General features: G+C 35.4%; 1 protein-coding gene across 1 annotated transcript; it reads left to right on the forward strand.

Moving 5' to 3' along the window:
- The first annotated feature begins 12,477 nt into the window (after positions 1-12,477).
- LOC126688791 (uncharacterized) lies at positions 12,478-20,364 on the forward strand. The gene is made up of 17 exons (XM_050383627.1): positions 12,478-12,997; positions 13,351-13,448; positions 13,791-13,910; positions 14,332-14,421; positions 14,540-14,655; positions 15,101-15,200; positions 15,861-15,932; positions 16,019-16,066; positions 16,156-16,233; positions 16,314-16,433; positions 16,780-16,885; positions 17,742-17,905; positions 18,242-18,376; positions 18,647-18,777; positions 19,570-19,632; positions 19,767-19,845; positions 19,959-20,364. The coding sequence occupies exons 1-17, from the start codon at positions 12,685-12,687 to the stop codon at positions 20,061-20,063; spliced, it is 1,938 nt and encodes a 645-aa protein (XP_050239584.1). The 5' UTR covers positions 12,478-12,684; the 3' UTR covers positions 20,064-20,364.
- The last annotated feature ends 351 nt before the right edge of the window (positions 20,365-20,715 follow it).

Raw genomic sequence — 20,715 nt, forward strand, 5'->3', positions numbered from 1 at the left:
TGTCAGTCCCTTCTACCTCAAGACACACTTCATCAGCAAACCCTCTGCTCCCCTGAAAAACAAATCTCCATTGATCTTAAGGAAGTCTTTCATATTTGTTGGTAACTTTGACCCAACGTACTCCCCTTAAGTCATTGCTTTCAACAAGGTTCTCGCCAATCTTGAGGGAGACACAACTCATCCTGGGCCAACCCAGGTTGTTTCTCCACTTGAAGTGTCATTTTTTTCTTTCTTCAGCACAGACTTAGTGGCTATGGTAGCTAGTGAGTCAACGAGCTTGTTCTCATTCCTATTAACCACCTTGTATTCTATGGAAGTAAAGTGTTCCATAATCCCATGCACTGCAGCTCTGTAAGTAGCCAAACTAGAATTCTTTACTCCATAAATTCCTTCAACCTACCTTATTACCAACTCAGAATCACCAAATATCTTTAACCTTTTTATGCCTAACCTTCTGGCGGCCTTCAGTCCCACCAACAAGGCCTCATACTCTGCTTCATTATTAGAGCAAGGAAAGCATAACTTATAGGCAAATGTATGTTCCTTCCCTAGTGACCTTAAGACTACTCCTATCCCTCCTCCTTGAAATGTAGATGACCCATAGAAATACATTGACCACTCCTGCTCCTCTGACACCAGAATTTCCTATTAGGGAGGTGAAAAATCACTTGTCCCAAGGAAGTTAGCTAGTAGATCAGCTACTGCCTAGCCTTTGATGGTAGTTGGTCTTATGCATTCGATATCAAGGCATAATGTTAGAATGGCCCACTATGCCATTCTCCCTGACAACTGAGGGCGTGTCAAGAGATACTTCACAGAATTTCTCTTAGTCACCAACTACACACAATGCCCTAAAATGTAATGATTGAACTTTGACACAGCAAAGGCTAAAGACAAACATACTTTCTCAGCAATTGAGTATTTTAACTCTGGTCCCTTCATAAGCTTACTAATATAATATACCGGCTTCTCTACCCCTTCCTGATCCTGAGCTAATAATGCTCCCAAAGATTACTCAGTATTGGCTATGTACAACAGCAAGGGTTTTTCAGGTATAGGGGCCACTATTGTGTGAGGATCCGCCAATATCATCTGGATTTTCTTGAATGCTTTTTGACACTGATCACACTATATAAAAGTTACTCCCTTCTTTTTCTGCTCCATAAGAGGCTTCAAGATCTTAGCTAGACCTGGAATGAATCTTCTTAAGTAAGAGACTTTTCCCACAAAACTTCTCAACTCCTTCAGAGTTGTAAGGGGGACTGAGGGCAGTTATTGTTTCGACCTTTGTAGGGTCCAAAACAATCTTTCTATGGTGACCAAGAAATCCCAAGAACTTCCCTGAAGATACCCCAAAGACACACTTGGAAGAGTTCATCTTCAAGTTAAGCTCCTTGCATCTTTCAAAGACTTGCCTTAAATGCAAAAAATGCACAAAAGGATTCTTTGCCTTCACCACAAGATCATCAACATAATCTTCCACCCATTTATGAAGCATGTCACCAAAGATCAAAGTCATAGTTCTTTGTCAGGTAGCACCTACATTCTTCAATCCAAAAGGCATCACCTTATGGAAATAGTTTCCAAAAGGTGTCCTAAAGGCAGTTTTCGGAGCGTCTGCTGAGTCCATAAAGATCTTATTATACCCACTATAACCATCCATAAAGGAGAAACGTTCACGACCAGCTGTTGCATCTACCAGAATATCAACATTAGGAAGTGGGAATTCATCCTTTGGACTAGCTTTATTGAGTTCCCAAAATCCACACAGATTCTTATCTGACCATCTTTCTTCTTCACAGGAACTATGTTGGCTAACCAACTTAGGCATTCAATCTCTTCAATGAATCCTGCCTTTAAAAGTTTTTGCACTTCAAGCTTTATCTTTTCCTCCACATCCAAACGGTATTTCCTTGGTGGCTGCTTCATAGGTTTAGCATTAGGATCCACCTTTAACTTGTGCGTTACCAGTCTCGGGCTCAGACCTAGCATTTCTTGGTAGCTCAAAGCAAAAACATTCTTGTATTCCCTCAACAAGGCTACCAACTTTCTTCTTTCTTCTTCAAACAAACTCTTGTTAATTTTTACTAGTCTTTCACCTTCTTCTCCATTATTCAGATCGACCTTAACAAGTTCTTCTTGTACATTCTTAACAACGTCATTCATGCACTCAGGGGCTTCTTTCACCGGCTCCTCAGCTACATGGACTTCCTCTAACTGTTGTATCAAATTAAGGGAATTAGGCTTGCCATCCTCCTCATCCCCTTCCTTTAACCGTCAGAACTCATATATCACCCAACCATGAAGCCCAATGACTCTTCTTATCTACGACCTCGCCATCACCTTCCTCTTCCACTTGCAAAGCAATAGGATTAAAAGGAAGAATCCTATTCTCACCCTCAGGCTCATACTCTTGATATAAAGCTACCTCAACAAAATGAAGCTTTATTCTATCAAAAGGCGTCCTAGTGGCCTTAATAACTACTTGCTTATTCCTCTAAACAGCCTTCACACATTGATGATATGTGGAAGTCATAGCTTTATATGCCTTCAGCCATAAACGACCTAAGATGATGTGGTAGGATGTACTCCCTTCCATTACATGCATGAGAGTGGGTGCCTAAATTGGCCCAACCCTAAGATCCACAGACATATGCCTAAGGGTACTCTGCTGTAAGGCTCCTATTCCTGTTACTTGCAATGGTTCTAGAATAATTCTTTCTCTCGGAATACCCAAGGCATCAAATGTTGGGAGAGGCAGAATATTGGTGAATGCACCAGTATCTATCAATGCCCTTTTTATTTGAGATGCCCCCAAAAGGCAGTGACATATAAGGGCTTGTCGCCATTAACCACTCGGTTGACTAGATCTTTATTAGAAAAGGTGACTGAATCCTTTACTTCTTGATATGCCACTTGCATCAAACTTCCTTCAACAGCTGCCACCTCATGATTCCTTTCCATCACCCTGGTCAAAGTTCAGGCCGCCTCTCTTCTAGCCATTGGCCTAAGACCTATTCCTTCAAGAAAGGAGTGTATCTTATCTTCCTACTGAATTCTTGTTACCATTTCTTCATCTACCAAAGGTGGAGGTGCTAAGCTGCTGCTAGCCATGTTCTCTGCTTCCTCTTCCATAGGATCCTCACGACCTATGAAGAAAGTCATTGCCACCCTTAGTCGACGCATCCTTGGGTCAGCCCTCTTCCCAGCTTTGATAACTAATTCTCCCTTGGCTATCCTATCATGGAAGATATTTCTCAAAGCATAGCAATCCATAGTATGGTGATCACATCTCCTATGATACCTACTGTAAAATGGACTTTGCTTTTTCTCTTCTGTAGGTTCATGTTTGCACTCAGGCAACACCACTACGCTATCTTTCAACCAAGCTTCTACGATGCTATACAACTCTTCAGTGGACACAGTGAAAGAAGGGGGAATACTACCTCTCTCCCTCTTCTTACCTTTAACTACTTTCTTAGGTTCTTCTGCCACAACAACTTCTACCTTTTTGTTTTCTTTCCTCCACGGCTGTCTAGGCATACTCACAGCCTATGAAGTCAAACCCTTTGAAAGCTTCCTGACAGACATACTTGTCCTTCTTGCAGCCTCTACAAGCCTTGTAAAACTAGAGATTTGCAAGTTTCCAAGATAAGGTTGGTATTCATACAGCATTCCCGCAATACAAACATCTACCAGCCTTTCCTCCTCTACAGGATCATATAACAGCAAAGAAAAGTCTCTAAATCTACGAATATACTCCAGCAACCCTTCAGACACCCTTTGCTTTTCATGTTGCAAATCTGACAACGTGAGCTTTTCTTCTAAAGCAAAGAATTTTTTCATGAACTGCGTTGCCAAGTCATTCCAACTCAAAACCAATCCTAGTGCAAGACTAGTGTACCAAGTAAAGGCACGACCTTCTAAGGATCTAGAGAACTCCCTGAGCCTCAACTCCTGATTATGGGAGTGAGCTGTCAACGCATCCATATACCACCTGATGTGCTCTCTAACATTCCCTGTTATACCATCATACTTGGAAAAGATAGGAAAAGTGTAGTTAGCAAGATAAGGTCTTCTAGCTATCTCTTCAAGATAAAGAGGTCTGGTATCAATATAAACAGCACTCTCTAACTTCTTAACTTCAAACAAAATAGCAGATATGTCTTTCTTGGACAAGTAAGGAGATCCTTGACCTTGACCACCTTGAGGGGCTTGAGGTATGGCTATCTCCTGTCGTAGGGACTGGAATTCTGCCCACAGAACAGCCTGAGAGCGTTGAAGGTCTTCAATAGCAGCCATGATATTCCTGTTCTCGGGGTGACCAGCCTCACCAGAGGACTTTGTGCCTTCAGAATGCATAGATAGATGATCTGCACTTGGTTTTGACCGATGATTTTCACTCACACTAGTCAGTATCCCTATAGCTTTCTTTCTTGGAGGCATGGAGAAAGTAATAGCAAACGGAGGTATATAACCCAACCAAAACACAACTGGAAACACACTTAAAAAGGAAATACCCAGTGATCCCCAACGAAGTCGCCAAAAATGTACGTGCAAGTTAGATTTAAGCTTATATAAGGAAGTAAAATAAGTTATCTAACAATACATCTACATGAGAAAGCTTGACAAGATGCTAGTTTTGACATGACACTCAAAAGAGAGAAAGAAAGTGATAATGAGAAAATAGAAAGACATGGGATGTACGTGGAAAACCCTATAAAGAGATGAAAAACCACGGTGTGAGCAAGAATGGAATGTTCTTGCTGCATGTTCCTCTTATAATCCGAGGAATATGGCTAAGTACAAAGCCAAGTGTCAATTCATCATTTCTCTGTTTTGGACATTTTCATAGCTGTGATGTTATCTGCTGACTAGAGGATAGGAATTACGCCAACGTGGCACTGGGACCCATGGATGGGTGACCTTGCCACTGCTTGGGAAACAAGTCCTGGACATTGAGAGGGACATCAAGAGTACTATGATTGATACACGTGTCTCTAATGTGGTCCAACATGTATTCAACCAATAAGGGGTGTCCTCATAGCTTCTAATCTTAGAAAGTCACTATCTCCCTTTTTGTGAGTGCTTGAGTACCATGTCAAGTGCAAATCTTACTTCCTTCCCAAGGTAGTCACGCCTTTAGCACAAACTAAGACAAAATCCTTAGCCAACGCTTCATCTTCCTTTGCTCACAGTCGTTCCACGTGTGAGGTCCAGGTTCAACCACTTATACATTCTCCCATGCCTTAGTGGTGTAATGTACAAAGCTTGAACAATTTGTTCTTAAAATTCATTTTTATTGACTTCATGGCTTATATGATATTTGTTTTGACTCAGTTTCTTATCCAGATAAATATTATTTTTTTCTTATTTTGCTAAAGGTTACCCCAAACCGATGCAAAACTAGGAGCATCGTGAGGGTAATTCTTAGTAAGTTTATTTGGAGTACACAATGCCCCAATCCATGCAAAACCTGATGATGTGGAGGTTGTTAATGTTTGTGAGCTAACAATTGAGTGGCACAAGACTTTCCACTTATATGTGGTTGATTTAGTTGGTTGTCATTGTTATAATATCTATTCCTAATGCTAGAGTGTAAGATATTTACATACAAGAGGTATTTGATGATTAATATTGGATATGAGTTGTTTCTCTCTCTCTCTCTCTCTCTCTCTCTCTCTCCCCACTCAAATTGTATTCTTTTGGTATTTTTCCCTTCAACTCTTATTTTAGGAGAAATAACACTTTACCATCCTAAACTATGCACCAGGTTGCACTTTGCACCCTAAACTATTTGAACGCACACTTTGCACCCTAAACTTTCACACTTATCACACTTTACACCCCAATGTTACTTTTGCTATTATGTTTAACGAAATGCTACTACACATGACAAGCACATGCATCTTGCTTAGGTGGAACAAACTTAAAAAACTAAAACACCCTTCTTCAAAATCAATTAAAACAAAACCCAATTTTTTTTACATCTCTCTCTGTCTCTTGTGCGTGTAGCTTCTTCCCCAAATTTAGATTTTTATAAACCTAAATCCTACTAAAGAAAGTGACAGATCATGTTGTGAAACTAAAGCACCCTCATTCTTTGAAGTTGACATCAGGCAATGTAAATGCAATGCATCATAGGCATCTATGGTTGGAGCCTTTGTCAAACCTTGAAAATCTCTCCATCCTACACTTTCATGGAGTAATATCTGATTCAAGGGTCATCATAAATACAAATGGACTCCTAAAAAGCTTGACTCACCTTAAGTTGACAAGATCCAAACTTTCAGATGATCCAATGCCAGTGTTAGAGAAGCTTCACAACCTTAGACGGCTCTTTCTCAGCTCTGGTTCTTATACAAGGAAGAGCATGGTTTGCTCCAAAGGAGGCTTTCCCCAACTTCTTTATTTGAAATTCAAGGAGTTAGAATTGCAAGAGTGGAATATAGAGGAGAAAGCAATGCCAAGGCTCGTAGAGTTTGAGGTTAAGAAATGCTAGAGTTTGGAAGTTCCCACTGGGTTAAAGAATTTAAAGATTCTCTGCCAATTGAAATTCACAAATATGCCTCCTGCATTCATAACACCAATTGAGAAAAACCAAAGCGCAAAATTGTGTGATCATTAATATTCAAGGACCAGTGACAATGGAATTCATCCATTGAAGAACCTAAAAAAAAATTAAAAAAAAAAAAAAAAATCTAAATTTAGGGAAAGAGGCTACACACGCGAGAGATAGGGAGAGAAATGTGAAAAAAAATTGGGTTTAGTTTTAATTGATTTTGAAGAAAGGTGTTTCAGTCTTTTAAGTTTGTTCCACCTAAGCAAGATACATATACTTGTTATGTGCAGTAGCATTCCGTTAAACATAATAACAAAAGTAACACTGGGGTTCAAAGTATGATAGTTTAGGGTGCCAAATGTGCGTTCAAATAGTTTATAGTGCAAAATGTAACCTAGTGCATAATTTAGGGTGATAAAGTGTAATTTCTCCTTTATTTATTTTATAACGTTATTGTCATCATGCAGAATATGAGTGCAATGTACTGTTCTTTGATATATTTTCTTATTAACATTTGTATATTAGAGAAAGCTTTCAATAAATATTCTTAGTTCTTCTACAATTTTGCAAAAATAATGTGCAACAATTTAATTTTGTTAAACTATCCATACATCGCACGGGTTAGCGACTAATTTTATTAATAATCATTAGTTTTAATGTCTACTTCGCTACAAAGCAATGGTTCATCAAAAAAAAAATGTTCAAAAAAAAAAAACTTTACTACAAAGCTGATAGGCCAAAAACGTATTGACCCCTTGTGATGAATTAATTGATTAATTAGCCAAGTTTATTAATTAATCAAATTAACATGCAATATACGTGGTAGCACAAACAAATCACCAATTAAACTAAGTATTTAGCGGAAATTAAATTGACACGGTAATTTTTTACGAATGGGGAAAACCTACACAGCAAAAACCCCACTGAGTGATTTTTAAGGTCACCACTCCCGAGAATCCACTATTATCAAAGCAAGCGATTACAAGTGAAGGAATCCCAGTATCTTATACCAACCTCCAGTTGAACCCTTACCTTAATACCCAATTGGACTTGTTCTGTAGTGACAATCTTTCCTTTCAATGCACGGCTCCTGGTACGTGACTAACTAATTGTGCGAATCCCAATACGCGACTTCAATCACCAACTAGAGAAGATTTTTGGCTACAAAACTCTTCTATTCATCACTCAATGAAGATCATGAAGTTGTTTGGTCACAAAACCCTACGGTGTACAAAACACAGTAGCTTCTTAAAGAGAATGAAGAATTAGGACAAACTAGGTTTCCGGTTACACTTACTTCACACTTGTGCAATTATGCTCTTGTGCAACTTTTGTAACTTTTTTTGGCCTTTAAAATAATCCTTATATATATTTAGGGTTGTGAAAAAAGAAAGTCCAAACATATGTTCACGAATTGGATGAAAAACAGTCCTAGAAAACTGAGTTTCATAAACCTTGATAAATAGCCATCTATCGAGATAACTGTCAAGACATGGGCTTCACAGCTTTTTAAACCTCGATAGATGCTAGTTGTTGAGCTTTAAAATCCTGCATTTTCTGACTTGATTCTTGGACAGACTTGCATGGCTTTAACACTTGAACTTGAAACCTTATTTCTTAAAGCATTAAACTCATCCTAGATCTACCCAATTACAAGTAAAGTGCGTTTTGTCTAAGAATTAGTCAATTACATAAAATAATGACATATGTTCCTAACACTTTAATCATATATGTTCTAACAAAAGCAATGATGTGACAACTTATGAGGGGTGTGGCATTAATTTTAATATTAAAAAATTTAATCTAAACTATTCTGAACTATCCATGACCATAACTCTTGATTCGTTTAACACCTTCAAATCAAATCCCTATTTTGAAATCTAAATCCGAAACTGAGTGGAGAAAGATGATAGAGAGAAACGAAATTCCATTTCTTATTTTACTTTTTGGTTTTTTAAAAGTTCCTTGATTACTTTTCATATTTTCGACAGACTCATTCGGTCAAACTGAAGGTGAATAAAAAATTGATTTAGAAATTATGTTAGCAGATTCTTTCATAGAAATGAGAACCATCGTCCAAAATCAGCAAAATCTCAATGCCATACACACCTTTAATTAATTGGATTCAAAACCCCAAAAAGAAAACATAAATGAAAATAAATAAATGCAGTAAATATTGAATAGATAGATACGAAATTTCAATTTTGTTTCAACTCTCAATACAACACATTAAGTATTGCTCGAGGACTATGAAAGACTGGTGTGACGTCGAGGAATTGGCGAGATATGCAATTTCATTTTCACAGACTCATATGCTCTTTAAATATCCCTCCATTCTGCTGGATGAGGTATGTAAATGTTATGCTTGTTTGTTGTTCCAATTCTACAAGCTTGTGGTTTGTGTTATCTTTCTATCAATACTAATATACTACTAACTAGCCTCTTCACGCGCAACTTCTATTTTTTTTCTAAATAACGAAACTTTTCAATCATCATAATTCGAGATTAATGCATCTTTCAATCATAAAAATACCTAGATGTGTGATGAGATTTATATATTTTAGATGTGTTTATATTTTGTGCTACATCTCATCACATTCCTAAGGATTTTAGTGATTGAAAAATGCATCAATCCCGAATTATGATAAATGAAATTTTTTGTCATTTACCAAAAAAAAAAAAGCCTTTGAGCATGGACGTTGAAGCTAGTTTAATATAAGATTATTATTATCTATTTAAATTACAACTTTGGCTGCAATATGGTCGTTGGAAACCTAACCCTAAATATGAACAACAAATAGAAATGACCTCTCTATCTCCCAACTAAATATTTTTTGTTGTTTTGCAATTATGCAATCACACGAGTTCAAAAGTTTGAAACAAAACCCTAAATTAAATAGTATTTATACAATAAACATGTATTTTAGAAAATTCATCCACCTATATAACAAATAAGTCGATAGTTCAAATTATGGGGTGGGGATATTTATTTAAGAGCGAGACTTAGGTACAGTACTTAGGTGTTGTTCCTTAGGTTCTCCTTTTAAGATTATACCATGTGGATTTTTTTTCATCGGATAGAAGTGTATTTTTTAGTTAAATAGCCACATGGCTGAATCTTAAGAGGCGAATTTAAGAAACAGCACCTAAAGTACTGTATCTAACTTTTGTTATTTATTTAATGTAGGGTATATTATTGTATATCTTATTTTGTGATTCAATAGACCCTACATTGAATACAATATCCCTATCAACTTATTGGTTATTTGGGTGGATGAATTTGCCAAAATACAGTTTTATTGTATAAATATTGTTTAATTTAGGGTTTTGTTTCATACTTTTGAATGTGTGTGATTGTATGATTGCAAAACAACAAAAAATATATAGCTAGGAGATAGAGATGTCAATTCTATTTGTTGTTCATATATGGGGTTAGGTTTCCAACTATCATATTGTAGCCAAACTTGTAATTCAAGTAGATAATAATAATCTTATATTAAACTAGCCTTAACACGCATGGTCAAAGGCAATAATTTTTTTTTGTAAAAGAAAAAAAATTTCATTCATCATAATTAGGGGTTAATACATTTTCCAATCACCAAAATTCCTTAGCTAGGAGTATGATGAGATGTAGCACAAATATAAAAACATCTGAAAACGCATAAATCTCATCACAAATCTAAGTATTTTTGTGTGACTAGAAAATTCAATAACCCCAAATTTTGATGATTGAAAAATTTTATCCTTTTTTTTTAAAAAAAATAGAAGAGTTTCAAAGCACGCGTGTGCGAAAAGACTAGTGTGTGTATCTATATATATATAATCTCAATATTAGTAACATTTAATTTTTTTTTCATTTATAATTATGAACTGTACTAATTTAATTAAAAAACTGTTGGCAAGTATAAGCTTAATCAAATTACACTATTGTATGAAATTTAATAGGAAAAAAAGAACAAATGACAAACTCTATGATGTATTTATTTCAGTTTCAAATATGTATTAACTTATGAAAAAAATATATATTATTTTTTTCGAAAAAAAAATTGCAAAATTGTTTTACATATCATAAAAATTTTTTTTTTTTGAATTTAATATTTAGGGAAGATGCTGCCATTTTTTAAATATTTATGGAGAAAACAATTTTAAACAAAGGACAATGATATTAATTATAAAAATATTAAATTTATACATAATTAGCTAGACCCACAACAAGTATAAAATTTAATTTTATAAAGGCACTTTAGAAAATTTGATTGGAATATAATTCCATTGAATCTATTCAATCATCATAGATAGGTATCCTTCATCAAACCATAATTGTTTTAAATTGTGGGGACCTGAGGACCGAGGAAGGATGCAACAAGCTGTGACTATCGTTATAAAAGCATTCTGAGCCTGATGAGGGGATTCGCTCGAGGATAAGAGGGGAAAAGGCAAAATACTTCCTGAAAGTCCGAATGGAGAAAGGATGATGTTCAGAGAGAGAGTCAAAGTAGGTGAAGGAAGTTTCTAGTGAAAGCTCACCTATTGCCTCCGCATTAAATGACTAGTAATAGCTTTATCAGCTGCATTGATGAGGAAGTGACCTGAACAGTAGAATTCACAGCTAAACAACTTCTTCTACCACCTTTAACAGAAGTTTAAAGGAACAAGTGTCCTAAGGAGAGTCGAAAGGATCGTAGATGGAGGGTTAGGATGTAATAAGCTTAGGAGTATATAAAGAAAGAAGACTTCTAGGTAAAAGCCCCCCAAAAAATCAAGGAAAGGAGAGAGAGAGAGAGAGAGAGAGAGAGAGAGAGAGAGAGAGAGAGAGAGAGTAGTGTACCTTTTTGCGCAAGAACATCGTCCTCGAGCGAGATTGTAAAGAACCATTTATATACTTAATCTTTGACTTTTGTTCATTCCCTCTCTGTTTAAATCCTCGGGCTAAGCCAAACTTGTTTTATCCCACTCTCTTTACAAATATCTATTGGTTTGGGTCTAGCTGGATAGCACAAATCTCACTATTTTAGGTGAGTTTGGGCTGCCAAATTTTCGTGCTCATACTTATATAATGTGAATTTTATAATTTTTATTTTAGAATTGAATATTTAGGGAATATGCTGCCATTTTTTTAACATTTATGGAGAAAACAATATTAACCAAAGGACATTAATTATAAAATTATAAAATCTATACTTTTTTTTTAATAGAGAATTTTAACCTATGACATCCGCTTCTGATGATATCTCTTTATCATCAGACCAAGACACCAATCAGTTTTTTGTGTAAACAGGGGTTGAACCCTAGATCTCTTATTCAACCATTAGAGACTTTACCAATTGAGCTAACTGGAACTCACTGTTAAATAAAATCTATAGATAATAAGCTAGACTTGGAACAAGTATAAGATTTAATTTTATAGGAATTTTGATTGGAATTTTTTTTTTTTTAAAGAAAGTGATTGGAATATAATTCCACCTGAATCTATTCTATTATATATATATTAAAAAAAAAAAGATAAATACTATATCCACAACATTTCACAATATTTTCACAACAAATTATAGATGGTAAGTTATTATTGGTTCTAATTTGAATTCACAACTTAAATTACTTTTTTATCCACTTATAATAATCAATAACAACCTACCACTTAGAATTTGTTGTAAAAATATTGTGAGTATAGCATTTCATCACATGAACAATTATCCCAAACTATTTCAATCAATGAAAGTCTGATTTATTTATTTTTTTTATAAAACAACATAGTGATTGAAATCTTAATAACAGTTTAACAACATGGACATAGGATCAATCAACAAAAAAACATGGACATAGGAAATTCAGTTCCAATGGGAAAGGAGGGATAAAACTTGTTTTTTAAAATGGTATATACTAAAATCAGCAACTATAATACGACAGACAAAGTAAAGCTTGCAACTTTATCCACAAAAAGATCTTTATGTCTTTGGCCTTCACTGTCACAGTCCTGGGTCAAGTCAATTACTCAGTACCATGTGGTATAATACACTACCGTTACTTCTACTAAAACTGAAGATATTTTTGTGTTCCTGTTCCTAGTTTTTCAGTCTTGGAATCTTGTTGCCGGAAAAACCTGAACTGACTAGGAAAAAAAAATGATGTTGTATGCCACAGAGGTTTTGGGCAATTTCTCAGTGACACTGTACAGAATCAGAGAGACCCATTTATCAAATTCAATGGCAGTGTCCACCAACTATCTCAGAATCCCAGTTCTAAATCTTGTTTCCAGAAACAAACCCACTTCTCATATCACACGCATGACGTGTTGTTGCAGCGTTGAAGCCAAGTCGGTTGGAGTCGGTGGCGACGTGTTCTCTGTCACATCGTCTAGCAAGTCTGATGTTGATTATTTGGGAGAGAGTACCAAAGGGGATTTGAATCTCAAGCAAGAGCATCTTCAGGCTTTTGGTACACATTAAAGTACTTGTCTTTTTTAATGAATTATCATGTGATGTCTTAAAGAAAATGGATGTCTTTTGCTATACAATTGCAAGCATTTTAATACGTTTTTTCAAATGATCTTTGTCTTTTACTTGTCAATGTCTTCAATTTTGTTTCTTTGATTTTAATTGGTTGGTTAGTATGTACTTTTTTTCTACCCTTTAAAATATGCATTTAAAAAAAAAAAAATTTAATTTAAGGGGAATTTGATTTGATCCCTACTGAAGACCAGACAATGTCACTGAGCTACAGGACTATTGATAAATGATTTCTTACGGCTTTTACTAATCACGTGGCATTTTGGGTCATCCCCCATGTAGGAATTGATAGTCAGACAACCTTAGAAGGTCCAATTGAGCAAGTAGCTAGAGTGGAAGCTGAAGAAGCTGAGAATTTGCTTAGAGACTTGGGTATTCCGGTGCAGTAAATCATTTCTTTTCCTACATTTGACTGCTAATTTCTATAGATGTATAAAAAATATTTACTTTTAGGCTGGCCAAGTAAGGAGCATGTTTTTCTCCTTTCAAGATATGTTTGGTAACCAGTCTATTAAGTAGTTACCTTGATTTTTCTGATATGAATATCAAAAAGGTAGTCACTAGTCTTCTATTTGCCTTGTTTCATATCTCCTCATTATAATATTAACCTCTTCCCAAATTAAGCTGCATTTAGTCATGTGATGATGCTCCAAAACTAAAGTTTCTAACATTTTAGTAGTGCTTCTTTTGCCAATTTCATAACTTTCATTTTTAACATGCAGAGCCCCTCTTCATCAAGACATTCACCTCGTGGTATATTTTGCAGTCGTACTTTGAATCTCCGATCAATCAGTGCCATTGGCTATGACATGGACTACACCTTAATGCATTATAATGTGATGGTAAATCGGTTTTATAATGTGTATGCATGTTTTGAATTTTTTTTTTCAGATTCTGAATTACATTATATGTTTACAGTAAATGCCCTGGGTACAGACTAATGTCATCTTCAGATATACTTATGCTTAATGAGGCATCAGATTACAGATAGCTCTTTATTGATTCTCATGTTTTCTTTTCTTGCATTGGTTAGCTTTAATTTTTTTTAGCTTAGATAAAGAATGATGGAGACCTTTATTCCTTTTTTTATGCCTTATATAAAGCCCCAGCATTGGAGTTTGATGTTGCTAGGAAGTTTATTATTAGGAATAAAGTTATTTACCAATTTCATATGTATCCTCTATACTTTTCATTTAAACAGTGGTGTTCTGTTCCTCATCGGACAATTGGAATTTTTTTTGTCATGGGTCTGTTCTCTTGCAGGCTTGGGAAGGTCGGGCATACGACTACTGTATGGAAAATTTAAAGAACATGGGTTATCCTGTTGATGGACTTGCATTTGACCCAGACTTGGTGACATCTTCATTTCTACACAATTTTAAGAGTTTGTAAATCATGGCATTTTTGCTGGTCCTGACATTTGTTTTTCTTTCCTGTAACTAAGCACAAACTGTTCAATTGTTTCATCTAGGTGATTAGAGGCCTTGTCATAGACAAAGAGAGTGGTAACTTGGTTAAGGCGGATCGATTTGGTTATGTAAAGAGGGCTATGCATGGCACCAAAATGCTATCCACTCGGGCTGTAAGGTATGTATTTAAAACTTGTCAGCTTGATTATGGAAATTGTTTTAAGGAAAGTTGCCTACCTAGTTTCTGAACTGTGGAGCAATGGCGAGGTCTAATTGCACACACACAAAGTATACACCGAGATTATTAATTGGCTAGAATATGCTTATACAAAATGTTGATCATGACCATTCTTTTGGGGAGACAAAATAAATAAATAAGGCCAAGGTATTATACCTCAAGTTCTGTTTCAATCTTTCACCCATATCGTATATATGCCACTACAAAATGATAATTACTGCATTTATCCTGTGCAAGGATTATGTTTATGCTTTGGCTCATAGACTGCCCTCATTGTCTAGTAAATATATTGAGCAGATCAGCATTTAGTATTTTGATGTATCATTCGTAGAAGAATTGGAGTAATATTTTTTATAGTGCAAGCTTAACTTTCTATGCATGGAAGTGAGATGTATGGGAGGGAACTGGTGGATCTGCGGAAGGAGAGTCGATGGGAGTTCCTGAATACGCTATTCTCTGTTTCAGAGGCTGTGGCTTATATGCAGGTAGTTTACCTTATAGACTAAGATAATGCTGAACGTCTTAGTCATCTAGCGTGCATTAATTCTTTTTAGGCTTGAATTCTACCTGTCCATCTTCACATTCTCATTATACTTAAAGCTAGGAGGGCCACTGATCCCATCTCATTTTCATTGAGCTGTTTGTAGAGATCTCTTGCAGAACTCCATTTAATAGTAATATCAAGTGGCCTTTAAAGTTCTATGAAATTAATAGAAATTTTTATGTGGAGAGTGATCAAGATTTTAAAATTTGAGAAAAATGGAGAATGCCCAATATATGGTTTTCAAATAAACATATGAGTTTGCTGTATTCCAAATAAATAGAGTTATTGGATATTTTCAGAGCAGATAGGGAATCAATTTGTTGAGAACTGAAACAAGTTAGAACCAGGCTGCAAGTTTTGTCTTTCACAGCAATACTGTGAACAAATGGGTTACCATTTTACTGTTCATATCATCTGTCATGGTCTTGATACTTCTAGTAACTTTAGATTCTACGGCGTATTTTTCTGTTTGCTTCTTATGCACTGTACCTCATGCATTCACAAAGATGTTGAGATTTGACATGTCATTTTATCTCTTCTGTTATCCTTTGTATAATCAACAATGTCTTGAGCTTTATTAAGTTCGTGTAATTCCTTCCAGATGGTTGACAGATTGGATGATGGAGCTATAAGTGCAGAACTTGGTCCTCTTGATTACAAAGGGCTTTATAAGGCAATCTACTAGAAAATTTTATTTGACAGTGGTATACTGATGTTAGTTACTTGTCTTCCTTTATTAACTCTTGAGATGGTTTTCAGGCTGTTGGAAGAGCCCTCTTTAGGGCACATGTTGAAGGTCAACTTAAGGTATATACATTATAACCATGGATATAGATTGTCTGGTGTTCAATATTTTGGTTCAAAAGCACCTCTATTTATTCGTGGCAATTTTACAGAGTGAGATAATGTCTAAGCCTGAACTGTTTGTTGAACCTGATCCAGAGCTGCCTTTGGCACTTTTGGACCAAAAGGAGGTATTGTTTTGTAACTTTTTATCTTTGCATATCATGTGAAATCCTTTTAATCCTTATTTACTAGGGAATTTATATTTCAGGCTGGTAAAAAGATCTTGCTTATTACCAACTCAGATTATCATTACACAGACAAAATGATGCAGCATTCCTTTAACAGATTTCTTCCCAACGATATGGGTTGGCGAGATCTATTTGATATTGTGAGTATATCTCTCTCTTTATGCTCACTGACTGTTATTATTCATTAGGTCCTTTGCTAGGTGTTCCTTAAACTATAGTAGGACAAGCATCAGTTATGACTATATTTGTTACTGAAGTATGGTACAAAAATGTTGTTATCATCCTTTCCCAAATCATGCCTGAGACATCACCATTAATTGTTTTCAGAATGTTATCCTACTTGGATCATTTATTTTCTCATTTAATATATACGGGGAAAAATAACTGGGTTGACATATAATAATAATATTAATAATAATAAAGGTCTTCTAACAGATCTTCAATAGCAGTACATGTGAACTTTCTTTTACTTCCCCTCATGAGTAGGTAATAGTCTCAGCAAGGAAGCCAGAATTCTTCCAAATGTCACACCCGATGTATGAGGTGGTAACAGGGGAGGGTCTTATGCGTCCATGCTTCAAGGCTCGTACAGGTCAGTGATGTTTTAGTTATTTTGCTTGTCAAACCATTGCACTGTATATTTTATTTTTGAGGCAAATAAGTTCAAACCTTTACCTTATCATGTTATCCCATTTAGTTACATTTGGTTTTGTTTCTAAGATGCATGAAGCTAGTTACCTTATTCTGTTCTGTTGTACAGATTATAACATTGTCATTATAAAGAACTTTATATTTACTGAAGATATTAGGAGTAGGCTCACCAAGCAATAAATAAATAAGTTATAAGAAGTAAAGATACTATCCCTGTATAACATGCCATAATGGTTAGGTTTGGATTGTTTTGTCACATTTATTGTTTTATAGTTGCTTATGAAATATAAATGCCTGACTAAGTGGCAAGGCAAGCACAAGTGTATTGTGACACACTTGAGAATTTGTACTCTGTATAGTTTGGTTGTACACAATGTGAAAGCTAAGTTGGCTGGTAGGTAATTTCTGCAATGAATGTTGGCATATCGTGTAATAAATAAAATTATTGCTTACTAAGCAAGCATAAAGCATCAAACTGTTATGCATTTCTTAGCAATGCATGCGAAGTAACCAGCAGACCCCCATGAGGATTTCTTTTATAAACATATGTCCAGACCACATGATGATTTCTGTGAAGCAAAATTAGCTGAATGACTATATTCTTAAATTGGTAAAAAAAATTGCTATTTATGTTTTCAACTAACATGATAAGAATGCTGAGAAATCTGTAAATACATGCCAAGTTATATGAATGTGTTTTGTGGTGTGTAGTGATCATTTGATATTACTACTCTACCTTAAGTTTTTCAAAATGATTCAATATTCTCATGCATTCACTCTACTATCTTCTTCTGCAGGGGGTTTGTATTCAGGAGGCAGTGCTCAAATGGTTGAGAATTCTTTAGACATCCATGGAGATGAGATATTATATGTTGGTGACCACATTTACACTGATGTAAGTCAATCCAAAGTTCATCTGCGATGGCGAACTGCACTAATTTGTCGAGAATTGGAAGAAGAGGTTAGTGTATCTGACATCAGTTGGAGTTTCTTTTCATGGCTGTTTGTATTTAATATTTCAAATGTCTCTATAGTTGAATCACTTACAATGATGGGCATAGTATATTAGACACAATAGTAGTGACTAAAATTGAATCGAAAAGAATATTTGGTGGTCCCAATAGTAGTGACCAAATGATGCTTTGTATTGAACTGTGTTGGTTCTATTGACCAAAACACTTTTGAACTATAAATTGTAATGCTATGTCAGTTTACTTTCTGTTTGATATTTCTGACTCAATTTACTTATTGATACTAACAAGAGTTGTTTGTGTTTAATGAAATACTGGAACTGCAGTATAGTGCTTTGATTCATAGCCGTGGTCGTAGAGCATCACTAATAGAGCTTATAAATCAAAAGGAGGTTGTAGGCGATCTTTTTAACCAACTTCGGCTTGCTCTCCAAAGGCGAACAAGAGAACGTCCTGCTCAAGTAAGCTGTGTCCAGTTACATGCATTATTAGCTTGCCCTATTCATCATGAACTTTGGTCTTCTGATGCATATCTTATTTTCATAATCCCCTTCCTACTAGCACGCTAAATATTACCTTTCATTATTTATATTGATCTCAATTTTGAAATTTGTGAGTCTTCTTGTTCTAAACAAATAGAAATACTTAGATAGTTTTATGATTTCAGAAATAATGTTAGTCTAGCAATGTAGTTCTTGATAATTAATGTGAAATCTCTGTGTGTATTTCAGACCCTTGCTGCAACTAGCATGGATGATCAAGAACTGACAGAAAGCATGCAAAAGCTACTTATTGTTATGCAAAGACTAGACGAAAAAATAGCTCCAATGCTAGAAGCAGATGGGGAGCTCTTCAACAAAAGGTAAGACTCAGTGAACTTTTGGACTAGAAATTTAGAATCCCTTTCTCTCAACATATCGAATCATCCATATATTGTTGGCCTCATACTACTTCCGGTATGTACGTTTGTATGTCAAGGTTATACCAAATATTTATTTGACTTGGATGTTGTTTAAATATTAATTGGGCCAAATCATTGTCACCTAAGCTATATCACAGCCTTAGGCTATACAAGCCATTTCTCTTAATCTGCTTGACTCTCCTGCCTCATGATGATGACTTTATTCATGTTGTTATCTAGTGTTAGAATATATGTCATATATTATTAATGTACTTCTCATTTTCTTCCCTATATTTTCACTTTTTTTTTTTTGGGGGGGGGTACATTTTTGAAGTTCTTTGACCATCAGGGTTATTATGTGGAAAGTGAATGTCACAATTTTTTTTGCACAAGGAGTTGCCCCATCACTATTCGCTAATACAATCACAAGTTTGAGAATGTAACGTGTGCAATGCAAAAAGGATTGAAAATACAAATACTGATGCAGAAGGGTCAAGATTACCATTTGATGTAGTTAATTACTAGCCCCCAAATAATTTTTTCACATAAGTTTTTTTATCTAATCTGTTGCTTCACCTTGCATCCCACATCAAGAACTTCTTAAACTTAACGACTTATTCCCGCTATGTTGAATTTACTTTTGGCTTGATGCATTTACATGGTTACATTTTATTTTTATTTATTTATGGTGATGTGTGAAGATTTAACACATTCTGAACATAGAGTTGACATGATGCACCTGTTCTGCATTAGGTGGGGGTACCTTTCACGTGCAGGGCTGTGGGATAAAAGCCATTTGATGAGACAAATTGAGAAGTATGTTCTCTTTTATTGAGATGCTTCACACATAGTTTCATGTACAGATTTCTAGTCATTGCTATTATCTGAGGTTGAAGTGTAATTTTAAATATTCTCCTAAAAAATGGTCATTTAAAATCTTCATAATGCAGGTATGCTGATATATATACCTCTAGGGTCTCAAACTTCTTACACTATACACCATTCATGTATTTCCGTTCACAGGAACAGGTATTTGGACTATCATGGCCTCTTAAACATGTAATCCAAATTGGTATTAGCATTTTGTAATTTTTTCTGTTTGGTAGATATGCTGACTTTGAAACATACCTTCTCTTCTGCAGACGCTTGCTCATGATGCCTATTCACAACACGATTTGCAGCTCGATGATGGTGATGCCTATTCACAACACGATTCACAGCTCAGTGGGAACATCATCGACAATTAACACAAACCTTATGTTGTAAAATAGTAGGGTATTTTGTTGGCTTCATTGTTGTTGATGGCAAATGGCAATGATGATGGTAGAAGCTATCATTTTTAGGTTGACAAGACAAGGCTGTCTCAGACAGTGTTCTGTACAATGGCTAATGGTAACATGGTAAATAAGGTTACTAAGGTATGGCTTTGCTTCCTTTTCTCTTTTTTTTGAGAAAAAATGGCTTTGCTATTTACCTACGCCAAATGCCATATATTCTAGTATATTGCTGAGTGATAAAGATGGATATTAGAGGAGGTTTTCGGTTTTATATTGTTGTCAACAATGTACAAATAAGGAGAATCAAGATCAACTCACTCCTCCTCCACTTATTCTAACATTAAACTATCAAAAAAAAAAAAAAAATCAAACAAGCTCTAATTCAATTCAGGCGACATTTCTTTCTTCTATAAGGTACAAGGGTGAAGTTGTAGGTTTAAAACGCCATTGAAATACATAGGTAACTTATTGAAGAAAAAAAAAGGTTATGACCAACAAATCAAAACTGCAATGCTTAATCCCCTGAGAGCATCAACAGTGGGGCTTGTATATGCCAAATGTTAGGAACATTTGGCATTCAAGCCCCAAAACTACTCAACAATGGGAAGGCTATATGCAATAT

The sequence above is a fragment of the Quercus robur genome, chromosome 6, assembly GCF_932294415.1.
Source record: "Quercus robur chromosome 6, dhQueRobu3.1, whole genome shotgun sequence".
Lineage (NCBI taxonomy): Eukaryota > Viridiplantae > Streptophyta > Magnoliopsida > Fagales > Fagaceae > Quercus > Quercus robur.

What these genes read in the sequence shown, in the direction of transcription:
- LOC126688791 (XM_050383627.1), top strand. Translation starts at nt 12,685, where the DNA reads ATGATGTTGTATGCCACAGAGGTTTTGGGCAATTTCTCAGTGACACTG. An exon ending in TTAGAGACTTGGGTATTCCG is followed by an intron (nt 13,449 to 13,790) that starts GTGCAGTAAATC and finishes TTTAACATGCAG; the next exon opens with AGCCCCTCTTCATCAAGACA. An exon ending in TTGATGAGACAAATTGAGAA is followed by an intron (nt 19,633 to 19,766) that starts GTATGTTCTCTT and finishes TTCATAATGCAG; the next exon opens with GTATGCTGATATATATACCT.